Genomic DNA, 19,191 nt, shown 5'->3' on the forward strand with positions numbered 1-19,191 from the left:
GCGATCTCGTATAGGCTCCTCGAATGGGTCCCTCCTTGCTTGGAGATGTAAGCCAAGGCTGTGGTGTTGTCTGAGTTCACCTCCACCACTTTGCCTAGCAGGAGGGACTTGAAGTTCAGCAGGGCTAAATGAACTGCTAGTAGCTCCTTGCAGTTGATGTGGAGCATTCCTTGTTCCTCGTTCCACGTTCCCGAGCATTCCCGTCCGTTCAAGGTCGCACCCCAGCCCGAGTCCGATGCATCTGAGAAGAGATGAAGATTGGGGGTCTGAATGGCCAACGATAGGCCCTCCCTGAGAAGGAGATTGTTCTTCCCCCACAAGAGAGTGGTCTTCATCTCTTGGGTGATTGGGATAGAGACTGCTTCGAGAGTCGAACCCTTGTCCCAATGAGCTGCAAGATGGAATTGAAGAGGGCGGAGGTGGAGTCTCCCTAGTTCGACGAACAGGGCCAGTGATGAAAGGGTCCCTGTGAGACTCATCCACTGTCTCACCGAGCAACTGCTCCTCTTCAGCATGCTCATGATGCACTCTAGGGCTTGGCTTATCCTGGGGGCCGATGGAAAAGCCCGAAAAACCTGACTCCGAATCTCCATTCCCAGGTACACAATGGATTGGGAGGGAATGAGCTGAGACTTTTCTATGTTGACTAACAGACCCAGTTCTCTGATTAAGTCTAAAGTCCAGTTGAGACTCTCCAGACAGCGACGACTCGTGGAGGCTCTCAACAGCCAGTCGTCTAAGTAGAGGGAGGGTCTGATGTCCGAAAGGTGGAGGAATTTTGCTATATTCCTCATCAGATGAGTGAACACCATAGGAGCTGTGCTTAGGCCAAAACACAGGGCTTGGAATTGGTAGACAACCTTTCCAAAAACGAATCTCAGGAAAGGTTGGGAGTCTGGATGAATAGGAACGTGAAAGTAGGCATCTTTCAAGTCCAACGAGACCATCCAGTCCTCCTGCCTGACCGCTGCTAGGACCGACTTCGTCGTCTCCATCGTGAACGTCTGCTTGGTGACATACGCGTTGAGCGCGCTGACGTCCAGCACCGGTCTCCAACCTCCTGTCTTCTTGGCCACAAGAAAGAGACGGTTGTAGAAGCCCGGGGATTGATGGTCCCGGACTATAACCACTGCCTTCTTCTGCACAAGTAGCGACACCTCCTGGTGCAATGCTAGCCTCTTGTCCTCTTCTTTGTAGTTGGGAGAGAGGTTGATGGGAGATGTGGTCAGAGGTGGTTTGAGGTAGAATGGAATCCTGTAACCCTCCCTCAGCCAACTGACAGACTGGGCGTCTGCACCTCTCTTTTCCCAGGCTTGCCAGAAGATCTTGAGTCTGGCTCCTACTGCTGTCTGGAGATGCGGAGAGTCAGTTTTTTCCTTTAGAGGTCTTGGAGCCTTTTCTAGACTTGCTCCTGGAAGAGTCTGGACGGGAGCTTCCTCGGCTGGGGGCTCTACCACGAAAGGGCGGTATGAACCTCGTAGCAGGGGTATCAGCCACTGGGGAGCGATAAGTCCTGGGGACTGAGGTAGCAACCTTAGACTTACGAGCCGATGAAGCTACAAGATCGTGTGTGTCCTTTTGTATCAGGGCAGCAGACAAGTCCTTAACCAGCTCTTCGGGGAAGAGGAACTTCGAGAGCGGAGCAAAAAGGAGTTGTGACCTTTGACAAGGTGTAATGCTGGAGGAAAGGAAGGTACACAGCTGTTCCCTTTTCTTCAGAACCCCTGATACAAACATCGACGCAAGCTCACCAGATCCATCCCTAATGGCCTTATCCATGCAGGACATTAATAGCATGGCAGAATCCTTGTCCGCAGGTGAGGTCTTCTTGCTGAGGGCCCCCAGGCACCAGTCTAGAAAGTTGAACATCTCAAATGCTCTAAAAACTCCCTTCAGGAAGTGATCAAGGTCTGAGAAGGTCCAGCAAACCTTAGAGCGCCTCATTGCAGTTCTCCGAGGCGAGTCTACCAGACTTGAGAAGTCAGCCTGGGCAGAGGCAGGTACTCCCAAGCCTGGTGCTTCTCCTGTGGCATACCAAACGCTCGCTTTCGAAGTGAGCTTAGTCGGAGGAAACATGAAAGAAGTTTTGCCAAGGTGTTGCTTAGTCTGCATCCACTCCCCTAAGATCCTTAACGCTCTCTTAGAGGACCTTGCTAGGACTAGCTTAGTATAGGTGGACTTAGCTTGTTGTATGCCCAGCGAAAACTCAGATGGTGGAGAGCGGGGAATAGCAGAGACAAAGTGGTCTGGGTAAACCTCCCTAAGCAGAGCCAAGACCTTACGAAAGTCAATAGACTGTGGAGAAGGCTTGGATTCATCCACGTCTGACGAGGGATCCAGGTGTGCCGCCTCATCATCAGAAGCCTCATCACCAGAGTGAAGCGAAGAGATCGGACAAGAATGCTGAACCGCAGAGTCAGAACGAGTAGGAACAATATTAGAGGTTTCCTCTTCAAGTATCTGTTGAGGGAAAACCTGAAGCTCAGACTGCAAAGGCTGAACAACAGACGAAGCAGAAGGAAGGCGCATGGGTGGAGGAGGCTGACTCCTGGCATGAGTGGTTGAACCCAAGGGTTGCGCTTGCTGAGCGGTTGGCGGAAGCGGAGTAGCAAGTTCCTGTTCCTGCGGTGTGAGCGGAGCGCGATGAGGTAGAGGCTGCGCAGAACAAGGTAAATGTCTCGCAAGCTGAGGCTCCTGAGGCGCAAGGCTAAGGTGTTGTGGTGCTTGCCTTGTGGAGGGTTGAGCTCGCTGCAGCGAGAGCTGAGGAGACTGACTCATGGACGGGAGAGGTTGTTGTACCTCAACCGAGCGTTGCATCACTGGTGGAGCAGCAAGTGGAGGCGGAGGAAGAGAGGTATAATCCTCCTGATCCCATTGTAAAGGTTGCCTTAAGGAAGGCGGAGGCTGAACACCACTGGGAACAGCAAACTCAGATCGTGGCTCAACATCGTACGCCTGGCAGGTGGTACTGCGATCAGGCGGAGCGAGCGCAGGCGGAGCGAGCGCAGGCGGAGGGAGTGCAGGCGGAGGCGCAACACTCTCAGCCCGACACTCACGCATTAAGTCCGAAAGCTGTGCTTGCATGGACTGTAGTAGAGTCCACTTGGGGTCGGCAGAAACTACAGTAGGTTGAGGTAAAGCCTTAACAGTCGAGCTCTGTTGTGGCAGAACCTTACTCCTCTTGGGCGGAGTGCAGTCGACTGATGACTGCGGCGAGTCAGAGCTGAGCCAATGACTGCAGCCTGGCTGAGCACTCGCGGACTGGACTCTACGTTTGAGCGGTCTAGAGACCTGAGTCCAACGTTTCTTGCCTGACAATCGATCAGCGGACGAGAAGAAGACGGGCTCAATCGTCTGCGGGTGGGAGTGACGGTCTTTGGAAGACACGCCCGCAACCACCGAGGATACTTCAGTGCGCCGATCAAGGCCTGTCGAACCCTTTTGCCCTTCGACATTGCTTCTCCCCTGGGCTTGGGAGCTTGCAAGAGGTCCCGGACTGGGAGGACGACAGGCACGCATAGAAGTATCCTCACGCACCACACTGACATTGACACTAGCACTTGGCACTGCACTGACACTAGCACTCGTCACAGCACTGGCACTAATCCCACCCACTGCACTCTTGACCTTCAGTTCCTTGACCTCGGCCATAAGAGACTTGTGATCACTTACCACTGACTCTACTTTATCGCCTAAGGCCTGAATAGCACGCAAAACAACAGACATATCAGGCTGAGGGCAAATAGTAGGTTCGGGGGTAGCCACTACAGGGGTAGGAAAAGGTAGGGGATCATGAGGTGAGGAAAAAAGTGAAGAGTGAGAAGAACTCCTCCTAACTCTACCTCTCTCTAACTTAGTTGAATATTTCAAAAGACGGACAAATTCAAGTTCCGAAAATCCGGCGCATTCCTCACATCGATTTTCTAACTGACAGGGCCTGTCCCTACAGTCAGAACAAGCGGTGTGAGGATCTACCGAGGCCTTCGGAATACGCCTATTACAAGACCTACATCGTCTATGGGTGGGGGCTTGCGAAATGTCAGACATCTTGAATCCAAAGAGTTAGCCAAGGGGGGTTCCAAAATCAAGCAAAAGATCGATAACCGTTAATCAGTACTATATAAAAGCTATCTAAGCTAATATAAGAAGGTTTCCAGTAAAGCGACAGCCGAAATCTGAGAGAATACTTCACCAATTAGCCGTGAAAAAAACTCGAAGATCATAAGCGTATCCCAGAACGTCTTGCCAGAAGCACGACAGAGGAAAAATTGAAGAGGTGTCAACAAGAAGTACTATAGTACCTGGCCACAGGTGGCGCTGTAAGTACACCCCCTTCTAGTATTGTGATAGCTGGCGTATCCCTCCATAGAATTCTGTCGGGCAACGGAGTTGACAGCTACATGATTATCGGGTAAGTTTAATATTGAAAAAATAAAAGCATTTAATGTACTAACCTAACGTTAGCCTAAAAGTGTCTGTTTTGCAGTGAAAATATTAGAATAACAACAGTGGCAAGTGAGATTGTGGTTTCCATATGTCATAAGGATATACTGTATATTTATATCATAAGGGAAAGTATAATATTTTTTCAATGACATACATTAAGTCATAGGCTAAACAGAACGGCAGGTTTTAACAAAAGAAAAAGTAAACTGAATTATTTGAGTCATTCTGAAGAAAAGCACATTTATTAAGACAAGGAGATCAAAATCTGACAAGAAATAAAGTAATGTTGTTCAATAATAAATGTTATATTAATATTTCAAAACATTACCTTGGTCCTAGAATATGCTTCTTCAAGTCTGTCATAGCCCTCTGCTTCAGCAGCCTTACTCATCTTGCAAATAGATCAACGGACCTGAAAAACAAAGTATGCCGTGAAAGTATTGTATGCAGTTATAACAGTACAAATGGATGGATATACTGTATTTAATTGGTCATAAGGCCTATTACAGGGGCTATGAAGGCCATTTAGAACAGTGGTACAACTGGGGGGGAAAAATTAGTAGCTGTAATTTCTTTCCACACGCCATTACTGTGACTCTGCTAATGAGGAATAGCATTTCCTAATGAGAAGGTTGCTCATCATTCAGCTGCGAGAAAATAATCACCGGCCAGGACAAAATGGCGACGGGCAGCTGCACTATGAAGTTATAAGAGGTTGGTCTGCATGACAAGATAGGAAGCAAGAAAGGAGGTACAGTACAAGGCTAGCAGTATGTTTGTCTCCCTTAATTAAATAACATAATATTAACGAAAATATAATGAACTTGCCTGCCGATACCACAGCTATCCTAATCAAAATCCCTTTCAAGTGTGAAAAGGCTATTTGTGACAGATGTCCAGAGAGTCAAGGTGGTTATGTTCTAATTATCTACATGAAAATTCAATAACAATCAATTTTAATAGGCTATGTAGTTAAATAGACAATTAATAAACCATTGGAAATTTACTGGTAAGACCAAAAATATGAAATACTAACTACTCCGATAAAAAGACATGACAGTTTAACCATTCCCTTAGCGAAAGGGTTGAAAATAAGGGAGTTATGGGACCTGGCTATCATCATACATACAAACCCCCATAGCTTTTCAGTTATAATAGTCAACCTACCATAACTCAAAAACTTTGGATTTCAGCCAGAAATAATTATCAAAAATATTCAAAGCATCACAAACTTTGTATACCAGCAGCCAGTTCCTCCCATGTAGATTAAAAATGGACATCAACTAACCTAAACTTTCTCCCCTAACCTAACCTACAAGCTGTGTCCTTACCTACTTACCTAACCCCCCGTTAGGTAAGTAGGTAAGGCCCCCTTACACTGCCGCATTCTAAGTAAGCCGTAATAATACATACAGGTGGCCGCTATTATACATACACCCCCGAAATACTATGAATAACAGACTTATATTCTACAAACCGTTTACTGTACTGCATTATTCTATAATTCTACCTATGCATCTTGACACTAGGATAAACAGAGACGAGTTGATACCTACAGTTAAATTAAATTGGAGCCCGAGGCTAAGGAATCTATGATTCCCTAAGTTAAGTTAGATTACGTAAAGCTGTGATGGTTTGGATAGATTTTTTTTTATTAGGAAAGCTTTTAAAGTCCTAAACTATAATAATACTAACTAGGAATATGGTCTACTCTCTGCAACCGTGCAGAGGGAAATACACATAGTTCAGAACGGGAACTATCTTAATAGTTAACTCATAGATTACGTAAGACTGTGTTGCTTTGGATTGTTTTCTTTTAATGGGAAAGCTTTTCAGTTCTAAACTATAATAATACTGAATAGGAATATGGCCTACTCTCTGAAATAGTGCAGACGGCTATACACATTTCCATTTCGGTAAATTTGTATTGTATTACAGGGTGTGATTTCGAACAGAAAATATATGTTTTCCTATAGTAAATAACGTGATTTAACCGAATTTGACCTCCATGCCCTGTAATACACTACAATAAAACCCTCTTTTTATTAGGAAAGCTTTTCAATCCTAACCTATAATAATATTGAATATGACATAACTCTGAAACGGTGCAGAGGGCCATACACATTTCCAATTAAAAACGGAAAAAATCCCAATAGTTAAATCATTACCTTATATAACAGATGACTATCCCCCGATTCTGTCAGGAACGGTGTAAAATTAAATGGGAAAACCTTCTAAAATAAGTTGCGCAATTTGGGAATGACGGCACAGATTTTCCTAAAGTCACAGAAGGATGACCCTGACGAATGCGTAGTAACAGGTTCAAGACTCCGTATCCTTTGCAACGGCTCCACTGATAATCTAGAGATTTTGGTTTCTCTTAATTTTAGAACGTTTATCCATATTGGGTATGACATTTTTTTTCTTTTTTTTCTATATTTCTTTCTCTAAATAAAGTTATCATAATATTTTCTTTAACTTCCTTCCTTAAGGTTGTTGTAATTAAATTAATACATTTGTTTCTTTTCTATATTCCTGGCAAAAATTCGTATTTTTAATTGCAGTTTAAACTTACCCTTTGTGCCAATTTATAACATTTAGTTTTGACGCATTTGTTCTTGCCCTTATGTATATTACTGATGCCCAACCACAGCAGTGGCCTCCCCAGTAAAACAGCTCAAACTTGCTGTCCCTTGCTGGGATCGATTTGCTGTTATGCAAATGCTAGGCGAACACGTTACCACTGTACTAGCCAGGAGGCTAGATACTAAATTTAATAATAATTCCTCTGACGAATAATTAGTTTCCCACATGGTTATAATGTTTGATTGATTAGTTTTAGCTAGAAAGATTAGAAAAGATCTTTTCACCCTCTCCTGTGCATCCTTATTTTCCTGATTTCCTATTTCACCTAATCCGAGTCCTGTTCACTTTGCTTTTAGATTGTTTCTTTGCAGATTGTGTTTCTTACAATTTATATTTACATTTGCAACATAGATGTGTATTTGCCATCTTGAATTAATATAAACAAGTCAATTACCCTTACCTGACTAGTTCTCACATTTCCATTCAAGGTTTTTATTTTTCTATTTCTACAATATACTTCCCAGTCTTCTATAATAGGCTTGAACGTAAAGAGCCACTTTCATGATTTAATAATATCCATCTTCATTTGTCAGGTTTCTATAATTTTTCTCTGTATTATTGTTTTCTTCGCTCTCATTGACAAGTGGTTGTTGATAGTACAACAATTGCATATGTCAATTCCAATTTTATAGGTAGTACGTTGGTCATGACACTAGCTACCCGTTAAGATACTACCGCTAGAGAGTTATTGGATCCTTTGACTGGCCAGACAGTACTACACAGGATCCTTCTCTTTGTTTACGGCTCGTTTTCCCTTTGTCTACAGATACATAGAATAGTCTGGCATATTCTTTACATATTCTCCTCTGTCCTCATACACCTGTCAATGCTGAGATTACCAAGCAATTCTTATTCACTCAAGGGATTAACTACTGCACTGTAATTGTACATTGGCTACTTTCCTCTTGGTAAGAGTAGAAGAGACTCTTTAGCTATGGTAAGCAGCTCTTTTAGGCGGACACTCCAAAATCAAACCATTACTCTCTAGTCTTGCTTACTGCCAAACCTCTTTACCATGGTCTTCACTGCTTTGTGTTAGAGTTCTCTTGATTGAGGGTACACTCGGACACACTATTCTATTTGTTTCTTTATTCCCTTTCCTCACTGTTCATTTCTTTTCTGGACTCCTCAGTATATATGTCTAAGTGGTTGGGATACTTTTCCTCTTTCATTTTATAAAATTCTTGAATAAATTTGGTATCAAGTTCCTCCTGATCACTGTCATCCATTGGCTTTATGCTAAGATTTATCAATACATTACCAAGGGGTTACTGAAGGAAACGACCTTTCTTCCTATTGCATTGATAACTTCACTTTCCATCAAATTATGGTCTCTGGTACACTTGATACAGCCTTGTATAAATGGCTTTTTAAAGTAAAAAGAGTCCCAGTTTCTACCGTCTACTTTACTTACTTACAAACTTACTTAGTTATTCTAAGGGCTGCCCTTGTCCTATCACACATGGGACACTATGCACTACAGGACCAGCAAGATCTGTTCATCGTATTCATTTAAGGTATTTAGCGTATCACACAGCATACCGCGTGTTTATTGTCAAATCCACGTTATCAAAGCACCTAGAAAACAAGAAATTCTTCGGTTTCTTGAAAGTCTTCAGACTTTCAGATGTCTAGTGAGACTTTGTTGTACAGTATTGGAACACGGTTGGCTTTGATTTTGATCAGGCAAAAGTTCATGTCTGTAAATTCTTATTTATTGGACTTTACACTTTACTTTAAGGGCTGTTTTTCTGGTCCTCTACAGCAGGGGAACCCTACTCACTACAGGACCTTCACTGTCATTTTATCGTCTGCATTCCAAGGCATTCAGCATTTCATACCGAATATTGATCGTTTATTGTCAAATTCTAACTATGGAAACACTTAGAATTCTAACTAGAAAATCTCCAATTTCCTCTTGAAAGTCTTTATCATCATCATCATTTCATCCTACGCCTATTGACGCCAAGGGCCTCAGTTAGATTTCGCCAGTCGTCTTAATATCTTAATATTTACATCAAAATTTTACCGAACCGGAATATTTAAAAACACAGAGGATATCTGGTACCATGTAACATTTGAAATACAATTTTAATAGATTTATAGTTATCTACGAGTGAGTTATGCTTTTTCTGGTTCGGCTGAAATTTCTGATACATCAACTATCATGGCCCCTCACAAGGGGTTCACAACCCCACTACTCACCGACATAATGGGCTTTTATTCTCTCTGATCGTTTTATTCCTATTCTATGTGATTGTTTTATCTCCTGCAATAGTAAATCACATGTTAACAAAGGTGGGGATACCTTAACTTGGTGAAAGGGTTTGCACATCGCCATGATCAGCAAAGCTATACTAGTCAGGGCCACTCATACTAGGTTGGTTTGCTGTGAGCGATCAGACGAAAATCTCTCTCTATAACCAATGAGCACTGGCCAACATGGTGATGAAAACTGGCCAAACCCCAGACATGAATTGACACTTCTGAGGCCTTTGTCCTGCAGTGGACAAAAAATAACTACTTTTGTTGTTGTTGTTGTTGTAAGTTATGCTCTGTTGTTTGAGGTTAGATCTTACTATAATCTTGCATTATTATCTAATACGATTTTTTGTATTCGTTAACTATGTTTAGCCACAAATCAATGTATACTTTATTCTTGTTCACTAGCTATGTTTAGCCACAAATCAATGTATACTTTATTCTTGTTCACTAGCTATGTTTAGCCACAAATCAATGTTATTTTCTCAAAATTCGCTAGCTATGTATAGCAAGAAGTCAATGCTATTTTTTAAATCGCTAGCCATGTTTAGCTACAAGTCAATGTTATTTTTTCAAATTTTGCTAGCTATGCTTAGCCACAAATCAATGTAATTTTTAATTCGCTAGCTAGTAGTCACATATCAATGATATTTTTAATTCGCTAGCTATTTGTAGCCACAAATCACTATTTTTTTTACTTTGCTAGCTATGTTTAGCCACAAATCAATGTTACTTTTAATTTGCTAGCTACGATTAGCCACAAATCAATGTCATTTTTAATTCTCCAGCGATGTGTAGCCACATATCAAAATTATCTTTAATTCGCTAGTTATGTTTAGCCAGAAATCAATGTTTTTTTTCTAATTCGCAAGCTATGTTTAGCCACAAATCAATTTGTTTTTTATATTCGATAGCTATGTTTAGCCATAAATCAATGTTTTTTTTTTCTAATTCTCTTGCTATATTTAGCCCCATATAAAAATTATTCTTAATTTGCTAGCTATGTTTAGCCACAAATCTACGTTATTCTTAATTCACCAGCCATGGTCAACCCCGAATCAATACTGTTTTTTTATATATTTATATATATATAAATTCACTAGCTATGTTTAGCCACAAATCAATTAAAAAAAAGCGACCAGCATCGAATGGTATAATCAAATAAAGGGTTTAAAAGAATACGATAATTCACATGCCAACCTGACAGCAAGAATAATTGATTGATCCGATGCAAAACGTCACGGTTTTACCATAGTGATTTTTCCAATTTTTTTTTTTTTGAGTTACAGCCGGTAAATATTCCTGCAAATTGGATAACGATATGCCACCATTTAAAGTAATGTCAATTATTAAAACCTTCCGAGCATTTAAAAATTGCATGGGCCAAGCGACTCATCGCAGGCAGCCACGCCGCGCTGTTTTCATTTTAGCGAGTTGCAATATTTTGCAATATTTTGTACCTGGCATCATTGCATTCATTACACATACAGCCATGGCCCGTGCATCTCCATTTATACATCAGCCATTGCATAACCCATGGGGGGAGGTTCAAAACCTAGCCGTCGTATCCGGGGTATAAACTGCACGAAATAAAATGGAAAACGTTCGAACCTTTTTGAAATAAACATAGGCCGGATAACGTTTCGCTGCGCCAATCGAAATTCGCGTTCCATATTAGATCGGTCAACATTTCAAAATCAACAGGAAAACTTAATTAATAGTTTTTTTTTCGAGGCACTTGGCAAGGGGGGGGGGGATGGATACGGTACATTGTTAGGGGAGGATAGGCTGTTCTTGTGTCCAATCATATTCGCGTGTCAAATTTGCCTATAGCAATTTAATATTTCATCGATGATAAAAAAAAAAAAAAAAAAAACGGGTCATAGGAAGAGATTTATAACATTTTGTGTTTATTCGGGTCCAAAATTCGCGTTTATTGGGCTGACACAGAGCTGCTAAAATCGAGGTCGAAGCTCTGAGAGAGAGAGAGAGAGAGAGAGAGAGAGAGAGAGAGAGAGAGAGAGAGAGAGAGAGAGAGAGAGAGAGAGAGGGGGGGGGGTTTAAATTGCTTGTTACCATAGAATGAAAGAAATATTCTAAAATTATTTCATTTATGAGAGAGAGAGGGAGGGAGAGGTTTGAAGTGCTTGTTTGTTACCGTAGAATGAAGAAAAATATGAGAGAGAGAGAGAGAGAGAGAGAGAGAGAGAGAGAGAGAGAGAGAGAGAGAGAGAGAGAGAGAGAGGGTTTTGAAGTGCTTGTTTGTTACCGTAGAAGGAAGAAAAATATGAGAGAGAGAGAGAGAGAGAGAGAGAGAGAGAGAGAGAGAGAGAGAGAGAGAGAGATTTGAAATGCATATCCTTTATCGTAGAATGAAAAAAAAATATGAAAGAAATATCCTAAAATTATCTAATAACATTTATGAGAGAGAGAGAGAGAGAGAGAGAGAGAGAGAGAGAGAGAGATTTGAAGTGCTTGTCTGTTATTGTAGAATGAAAAAAATAAAAACATTATGGAAGAAGTATTTTAAAATCACTTTATAACATTTAGGGCAATTGAACAATGCTTTATAATTTTGGTAATAAGTTTTTCTATTATTTTTCTTTTAAATCAAATGCCTTCGTTCAAATTACCTTAACAAGTATCATTATTATTAATTATTATTATTATTATTATTATTATTATTATTATTTGCTAAGTTACAACTCTAGATGGAAAAGCAAGATGCTATAAGTCCAAGGGCTCCAAAAGGGAAAATAGCTCAGTGAGGAAAGGAAATAAGGAAATATACTACAAGAGAAGTACGTTTAAGAAAGTCCAAGGGCTCCAAAAGGGAAAATAGCTCAGTGAGGAAAGGAAATAAGGAAATATACTACAAGAGAAGTAAGTTTAAGAAAGTCCAAGGACTCTAAAAGGGAAAATAGCTCAGTGAGGAAAGGAAATAGGGAAATATACTACAAGAGAAGTTCAAGACTAATAACAACATTAAAATAAATCTATTATATATAAACTATAAAAACTTCAAAATAAAAAGAGGAAGAGAAATAAGATAGAATATGGTTCAGATTATGCTTTGCTAGTATAAATTCTCGTACAGTTGGCTTCATTAATTCCAGTACACTCATTTGGAAGCTAAGGAGACGTCAGTGTAACGGAATTACTGAGGCCAGCTGTACCTGCACTGACCATCCTTTTTGCGACGCTCCGATGTATATTAGGAAACTACTGATGAGTGGGTAGGGTTATAATGGTTGTCCCTATTTATGAGTTCTGGTATTGATTATACTAATAACTAGAGTGGCACTCAGTAGAGCGCATACCTCCGCCACAACAGCTTATTTCTCGACCTTTTACCTTCGACCTTAAAAGGTATTAATTTGCGTCGATTTTCATACACTCAAATATGAACCAAGTTTGAAGTCTCTGTGACAACGATGTCCAGACTTATGGTGGATTACGTGAATTAAATATTTTGCCTGACTGTGACCTTAACCTTTGACCTTGACCTTCCAAAATTTAATAATTTCCAGCTTTTTACATAACAGTTAATCCTTGCAAGTTTCATTACTCTACGATTAAAATTGTGGTCAGGAAGCTGTTCACAAACATGACTATGGTGATGAATTCCTCTAGGAGGACACTCAAAATCAAACCATTGTTCCCTGGTCTTGGGTAGTGCCATAGCCTCTGTACCATGGTATTCCACTATCTTGGGGTAAAGTTCTCTTGATTGAGGGTGTACTTGGGCACACTATTCTATCTCATTTCTCTTCCACTTGTTATTTTGAAGCCTTTATAGTTTATACTGTATACGAAAGATTTATTTTAATGAAGTTATTCTTAAACATCTCTAGTAGTTTATTTCCTTTCCTCACTGGATTATTTTCCCTGTTGGAGCCCTTGGGCTTAAAGTATCCTGCTTTTCCAACTAGCTTAGCAAATAATAATAATAATAATAATAATAATAATAATAATAATAATAATAATAATAAGCTGTTATCATAAGAGCTAGTACGATAAACATGATACAATTGAACAGTAAAATAATTGATAAGTTATATAAGATTTCCTGGTAATTAGACTTGCAATCTTTTATATAAGTGAATACATGGTCCTGATTTTACTATATACGTATAGCTAATTCTTCAATGATATACGACATTTCGTAGGTAAGAATAACGAAAACCAATTATAAACGTAAACATAAGAGTACAGCCTTGCTTTGATTATCTACCCGAGGATGGATAAGTATTCCACAATGGCGGGTGCAAAGATAGCTCCTTACATACCTCGGGATGAAGCACATCCGGGGTACTAAAATAAACATATAAGATAAAAGTAGACAGACATAAATAAATAGACTAGCCCTAGAAAAGGAATAAATACGAATACACAAGACCCTCGGAGGCTGGCAAGAGAACTCACCTCCTGGAGGTCCATAAGGCATGATGTCACAGCAGAAAAAAAAAAAAAAAAATCTATTGGGTCTGCCCCAATCTTTTCAACTGCCACTTGTACTTCATTTTAACACTATTCCGAATACACAAGTCCCTCGGAGGCCGCAAGAGAACTCACCTTCTGGAGATCCACAAGGCATGATGTCACAGCAAAAAAAAAAAAAAAAAAAAAAAAAAAAAAAAAAAAAAAAAAAAAAAAAAACATAGTGGGTCTGCTCCAATCTTTTCAACTGCCACGTGTACTTCATTTTAACACTATTCCGAATACACAAGTCCCTCGGAGGCCGGCAAGAGAACTCACCTTCTGGAGATCCACAAGGTATGATGTCACAGCAAAAAAAAAAAAAAAAAAAAAAAAAAACTATTGGGTCTGCCCTAATCTTTTCACCTCCCACTGTACTTCACTTTAACTCTATTCCCCTCCAATCCTTACAATCCTAACTCGCCCCTCTCCTCCTCCACCTATCCTATCCCACCTATCCTATCGCTGGCAACAACCTGTACTGAACAATCCCTTTATTACATAATGACTAATTAGTGATAATTACATCAAAAGGGCCCATAACGTCAATACCCATAAGACGTAGCAACATAATTAAAGCGTAATTTACCTTACTTTACCTTACCTTGACACAAGTACATTCAATGGAGTCTGTGGACTTATAAGTAATTACCCAATTAATGTTTGATGTAATTGGCTACCGGGAATTTAAGCACAATGGTTCTTTTCACTCGGCTTATGTCTTTCAACGCTAATTGAAAGACTTAAAGAAGGACCTCAGTCTTTTGAAAAACGTCAGTCTTTAGAAAGAGTTCAGTCTTTTGGAAGAGTTCAGTCTTTTGAAAGACTTCATTCTTTTGAAAGACTTCATTCTTTTGAAAGACTTCAGACTTTTGAAAGACTTCAGCCTTTTGAGTTTTCACAGACCTCAGCCTTCTGAAAGACCTCTGACTTTTGAAAGACTTCAGTCTTTTGAAAGACTTCAGTCTTTTGAAAGACTTCAGCCTTTTGAGTTTTGACAGACCTCAGCCTTCTGAAAGACCTCAGACTTTTGAAAGACTTCAGTCTTTTGAAAGACTTCAGTCTTTTGAAAGACTTCAGTCTTTTGAAAGACTTCAGTCTTGTGAAAAACCTCAGTCTTTTGAAAGACTTCAATCTTTTGAAAGACCTTAGTCTTTTGAAAGACCTTAGTCTTTTGAAAGACCTTAGTCTTTTGAAATACTTTTGTTTTGAAAGACCTCCAGTCTTTTGAGACTTCAGTCTTTTGAAAAACTTCAGCCTTTATGTACCAAAGAGTAGAAACGTGATAACATTTTAATGATGGGGACTGTGCATCTGACAAGACTGATGATCTAGGAAGTAGGAATTATATTCTCCCCCGTCATTTGCTCTCTATTGAAGAGCTGATTAAGTTTAATGATGGTGGTATGTACAGCTTCACAATTAACTTCGCTAATAAGACAACCAGCGGTATAAGAAAAGCATTATACAGGAAACTAATCACGCTGGTTCTTATAGTTTGTAATATCAATATATATTATCAAAACAAAATAATGAGGAAAAACACTAGGGATTATACCTTCATCATTGTACAGTTGGCTTCATTAATTTCGGTAGACTGACGTCTCCTTAGCTTTCCCTGATGTGTACCAGAATTAATGAAGCCAACTGTAATTCTAAAAGTTATGAAAAGGTTAGCTGTAAACAGAGCATTAGTACTGTCTACAGTGAGCCATGGCCTTTTCCTTGTAGATCGTAACATAAATATATATTTTAGAAATAAACAAAATGAGAAAATACACTAAGGATTATACCATCACCTTTTTACTCCCAAAAAGTTGAAAAAAAGACGAAAAGAACAGGAAAGCTGGTAAAAACATTAGTGCAGTCTGCAGTGAGCCATTGTCTGTTTCTTATAAACTTCTAATATCAGTATGTTTATAGAGACAAACAAAATAATAAGAAAAACACAAAGGTTTTCACTTTCACCATAGTACTCCCAAAATTGTGAAAAAATGAAAAACCGGAAAAGAGTACAAAAACACCATTAGTAGGCTACTGTCTACTCTACACTAGGCCTACAGTGAGCCATTGACTTTTGTTTTGTAATAAGGTTAAGTTAAGGCAATGCTCCCAAAAGAGCATTGACATTTCTGAAAGCCTTAGTATTAAAGAAAAGGAATAACACAAAAACGCCCTCAATTTTCTAGCTTTACTACATTATCAAAACAAACAAACAACGATGCTTGACAATAAAAACACTTATATCTTACGAGAGATGTTTTCATTTAACGGGTTTTTTTTATACCGTATCGGGGACATCAATGGTAAACATCTGAACGAGAAAGGTGGGATCTTACATACATCTTTTTCGAAGCGACGTGCATTGGAATAAAATACTTCATTGAATGGACACAAACGAAAATGCACTGGTGGAGCTGTAAAACAACACTTAATGTCGAAAGCAGTCTTGCCAACCGTTGGGACCTCTCTCAACGTCTGACTCTGAAGGGACAATTCACCCAAAGGTTGACATTGAAGTTGGTAACAATGGCGAAGAGAAAGTGGTTGTAGAACTGTTCTTTCCGTTGAGAAATTGAATCCAAAAGTATGACTTTACATTTGTCTATGAAGTACATTACGTGAATGTTTGCTATGTGGCTACAGGATAGAAAATAAAATATATATCACAAATTCCAGTCACTGTTTCATTCTTTAATCATCATACACTCTCTCAGTTCAATGGAAACGTTCTGTAAAAATATTCTTAATACTCTTTCTTTTTATCGTTTCGTTCAAACTCACTGATAATTTATAATACTCTTAACGACCTACAGATAATTCTTGTAGAATTCGGTAAAAAATAACTACAGAACAATAGGATATAAAAGATAAAAAGTTTATTTTCCGAGATTTCATAGTAATGAATGAACCTATAGTAATCAAAATCACACATTTTCTTGGAGGAATATAGTGTTTCACAACTAGCGGACCACCATCCAATAGTAAATCACAACATCAAACACTTCATAACTTTTAAAATGTATTTAGTTCTCTCAAAATAGTTTTCATAATTCGCTAATATATCTTACACTTTGATGCTGTAATCCTTATTGTCCTTTTCAGCGGCGTAGGATCTAAACTGTGATCGCCCGTGTCCTAAAATGGCACCTGAAGTTGCCTTGGCAGCTTCTTTATTCCTATTTCTTATCTCAAGGTCGCACTCAGCCTCAGAGAGTTCATTATGACTGACTGAGGAGAAACCCACAGGAGGCGTTATTCTCCTGGTGAAGCCGTATTTCCCGTCGTCGGCGGCCTTCGAGTTCGACCCTGCGCTGGCAGGAGGCGGAGGAGGAGCAGCGGCAATGCTAACAGCAACGGCAGCCGCTGGGATCTTTTTGGGGATAGACAGGGCAGTTTCCTGCGTAGCTGCATGTCCCCTGAAGTTGGCCACCATCTTGCCCAGGCCACGACTGGCCAGGACCCCGCAGCGCCCCGTTTTGTTTATCTCCGTTTTGCGCGGGAAAGACTTACGCTCGCATATGGGTGATGGCTCGGTCGAGGTGCTCGACTCCGGTGCATGGTATATGAGGTCTGTTGGGAGAAGAAGAGAGTCGATTAGAGAAGGCAGTTTTGATGGAAATTCTGTGGCGATGGAGTTTTTAAGTAAAGACAATGAAAGACGCTAATGTATTGACGTCTAGAAGCTAACACACAAAGGAGGAATAAGATTTTGATTAAAACTCTATGGTGAAGGAAATCAGTAAAGACAATTAAGACGCTAATATATTGATGTGTGGAAGCTAACAGACAAAATGAGTAGAAGGAAGAAGATTTTGATTAAAACTCTGTGGCAAAGGATCTTGTAACTAAAAACAAAGGAAGACGCTAATATATTGGCGTCTGGAAGCTAACAGACAAAAGGGGTAGAAGGAAGATTTTGATTAAAATTCTGTGGCGAAGCATCTTGTAAGTAAAGACAATGAAAGACACCAATGTATCGACATCTAGAAGCTGAAAGACGAAGGAGTAGAAGGAAAAAGATTCTGATTAAAATTCTGTGGCGAAGCATCTTGTAAGTGAAGACAATGAAAGACGCTAATGTAATGACATCTAGAAGCTGACAGACGAAGGAGTAGAAGGAAAAAGATTCTGATTAAAATTTTCTGGTAAAGGATTTTGTAAGTGAAGACAATGAAAGACACCAATGTATTGACGTCTAGAAGCTGACAGACGAAGGAGTAGAAGGAAAAAGATTCTGATTAATATTTTGTGGCAAAGGATCTTGTAAGTGAAGACAATGAAAGACACTAATGTATTGCCATATAGAAGCTGACACACGAAGCAGTAGAAGGAAAAAGATTCTGATTAAAAATTCTGTGGCGAAGGATCTTGTAAGTGAAGACAATGAAAGACGCCAATGTATTGGCTCCGAGAAGCTGACAGACGAAGAAGTAGACGGAAAAAGATTCTGATTAAAAATTCTGTGGCGAAGGATCTTGTAAGTGAAGACAATGAAAGACGCCAATGTATTGGCTCCTAGAAGCTGACAGACGAAGCAGTAGAAGGAAAAAGATTCTGATTAAAAATTCTGTGGCGAAGGATCTTGTAAGTGAAGACAATGAAAGACGCCATTGTATTGGCTCCTAGAAGCTGACAGACGAAGGAGTAGAAGGAAAAAGATTCTGATTAAAAATTCTGTGGCGAAGGATCTTGTAAGTGAAGACAATGAAAGACGCCAAGGTATTGGCTCCTAGAAGCTGACAGACGAAGCAGTAGAAGGAAAAAGATTCTGATTAAAAATTCTGTGGCGAAGGATCTTGTAAGTGAAGACAATGAAAGACGCCAAGGTATTGGCTCCTAGAAGCTGACAGACGAAGCAGTAGAAGGAAAAAGATTCTGATTAAAAATTCTGTGGCGAAGGATCTTGTAAGTGAAGACAATGAAAGACGCCAATGTATTGGCTCCTAGAAGCTGACAGACGAAGAAGTAGACGGAAAAAGATTCTGATTAAAAATTCTGTGGCAAAGGATCTTGTAAGTGAAGACAATGAAAGACGCCAAGGTATTGGCTCCTAGAAGCTGACAGACGAAGCAGTAGAAGGAAAAAGATTCTGATTAAAAATTCTGTGGCAAAGGATCTTGTAAGTGAAGACAATGAAAGACGCCATTGTATTGGCTTCTAGAAGCTGACAGACGAAGGAGTAGAAGGAAAAAGATTCTGATTAAAAATTCTGTGGCGAAGGATCTTGTAAGTGAAGACAATGAAAGACGCCAATGTATTGGCTCCTAGAAGCTGACAGACGAAGGAGTAGAAGGAAAAAGATTCTGATTAAAAATTCTGTGGCGAAGGATCTTGTAAGTGAAGACAATGAAAGAC

The 19,191-nt window shown here is 39.9% G+C and overlaps 2 protein-coding genes across 2 annotated transcripts in view; both read right to left on the reverse strand.

Moving 5' to 3' along the window:
* CREG (Cellular Repressor of E1A-stimulated Genes) overlaps positions 1 to 6,773 on the reverse strand; it is a 44,164-nt gene extending 37,391 nt beyond the window's left edge. The window contains exons 1-2 of the mRNA XM_068364382.1: positions 6,615 to 6,773; positions 4,775 to 4,858 (exon numbers count right to left, since the gene is read on the reverse strand). Of these exons, the coding sequence (XP_068220483.1) occupies positions 4,775 to 4,837 (63 nt within the window). The 5' untranslated portion in view covers positions 4,838 to 4,858; positions 6,615 to 6,773. The remainder of the gene's footprint in view (positions 1 to 4,774; positions 4,859 to 6,614) is intronic.
* A 9,245-nt stretch (positions 6,774 to 16,018) lies between these two features.
* The window catches only part of LOC137632433 (cell adhesion molecule Dscam2-like), a 187,160-nt gene continuing 183,987 nt past the window's right edge, over positions 16,019 to 19,191 (reverse strand). Inside the window, 1 exon segment of the mRNA XM_068364365.1 lies at positions 16,019 to 17,406. Within this exon segment, the coding sequence (XP_068220466.1) occupies positions 16,901 to 17,406 (506 nt within the window). The 3' untranslated portion in view covers positions 16,019 to 16,900.

Source organism: Palaemon carinicauda, chromosome 41, assembly GCF_036898095.1.
Source record: "Palaemon carinicauda isolate YSFRI2023 chromosome 41, ASM3689809v2, whole genome shotgun sequence".
NCBI classification, from domain to species: domain Eukaryota; kingdom Metazoa; phylum Arthropoda; class Malacostraca; order Decapoda; family Palaemonidae; genus Palaemon; species Palaemon carinicauda.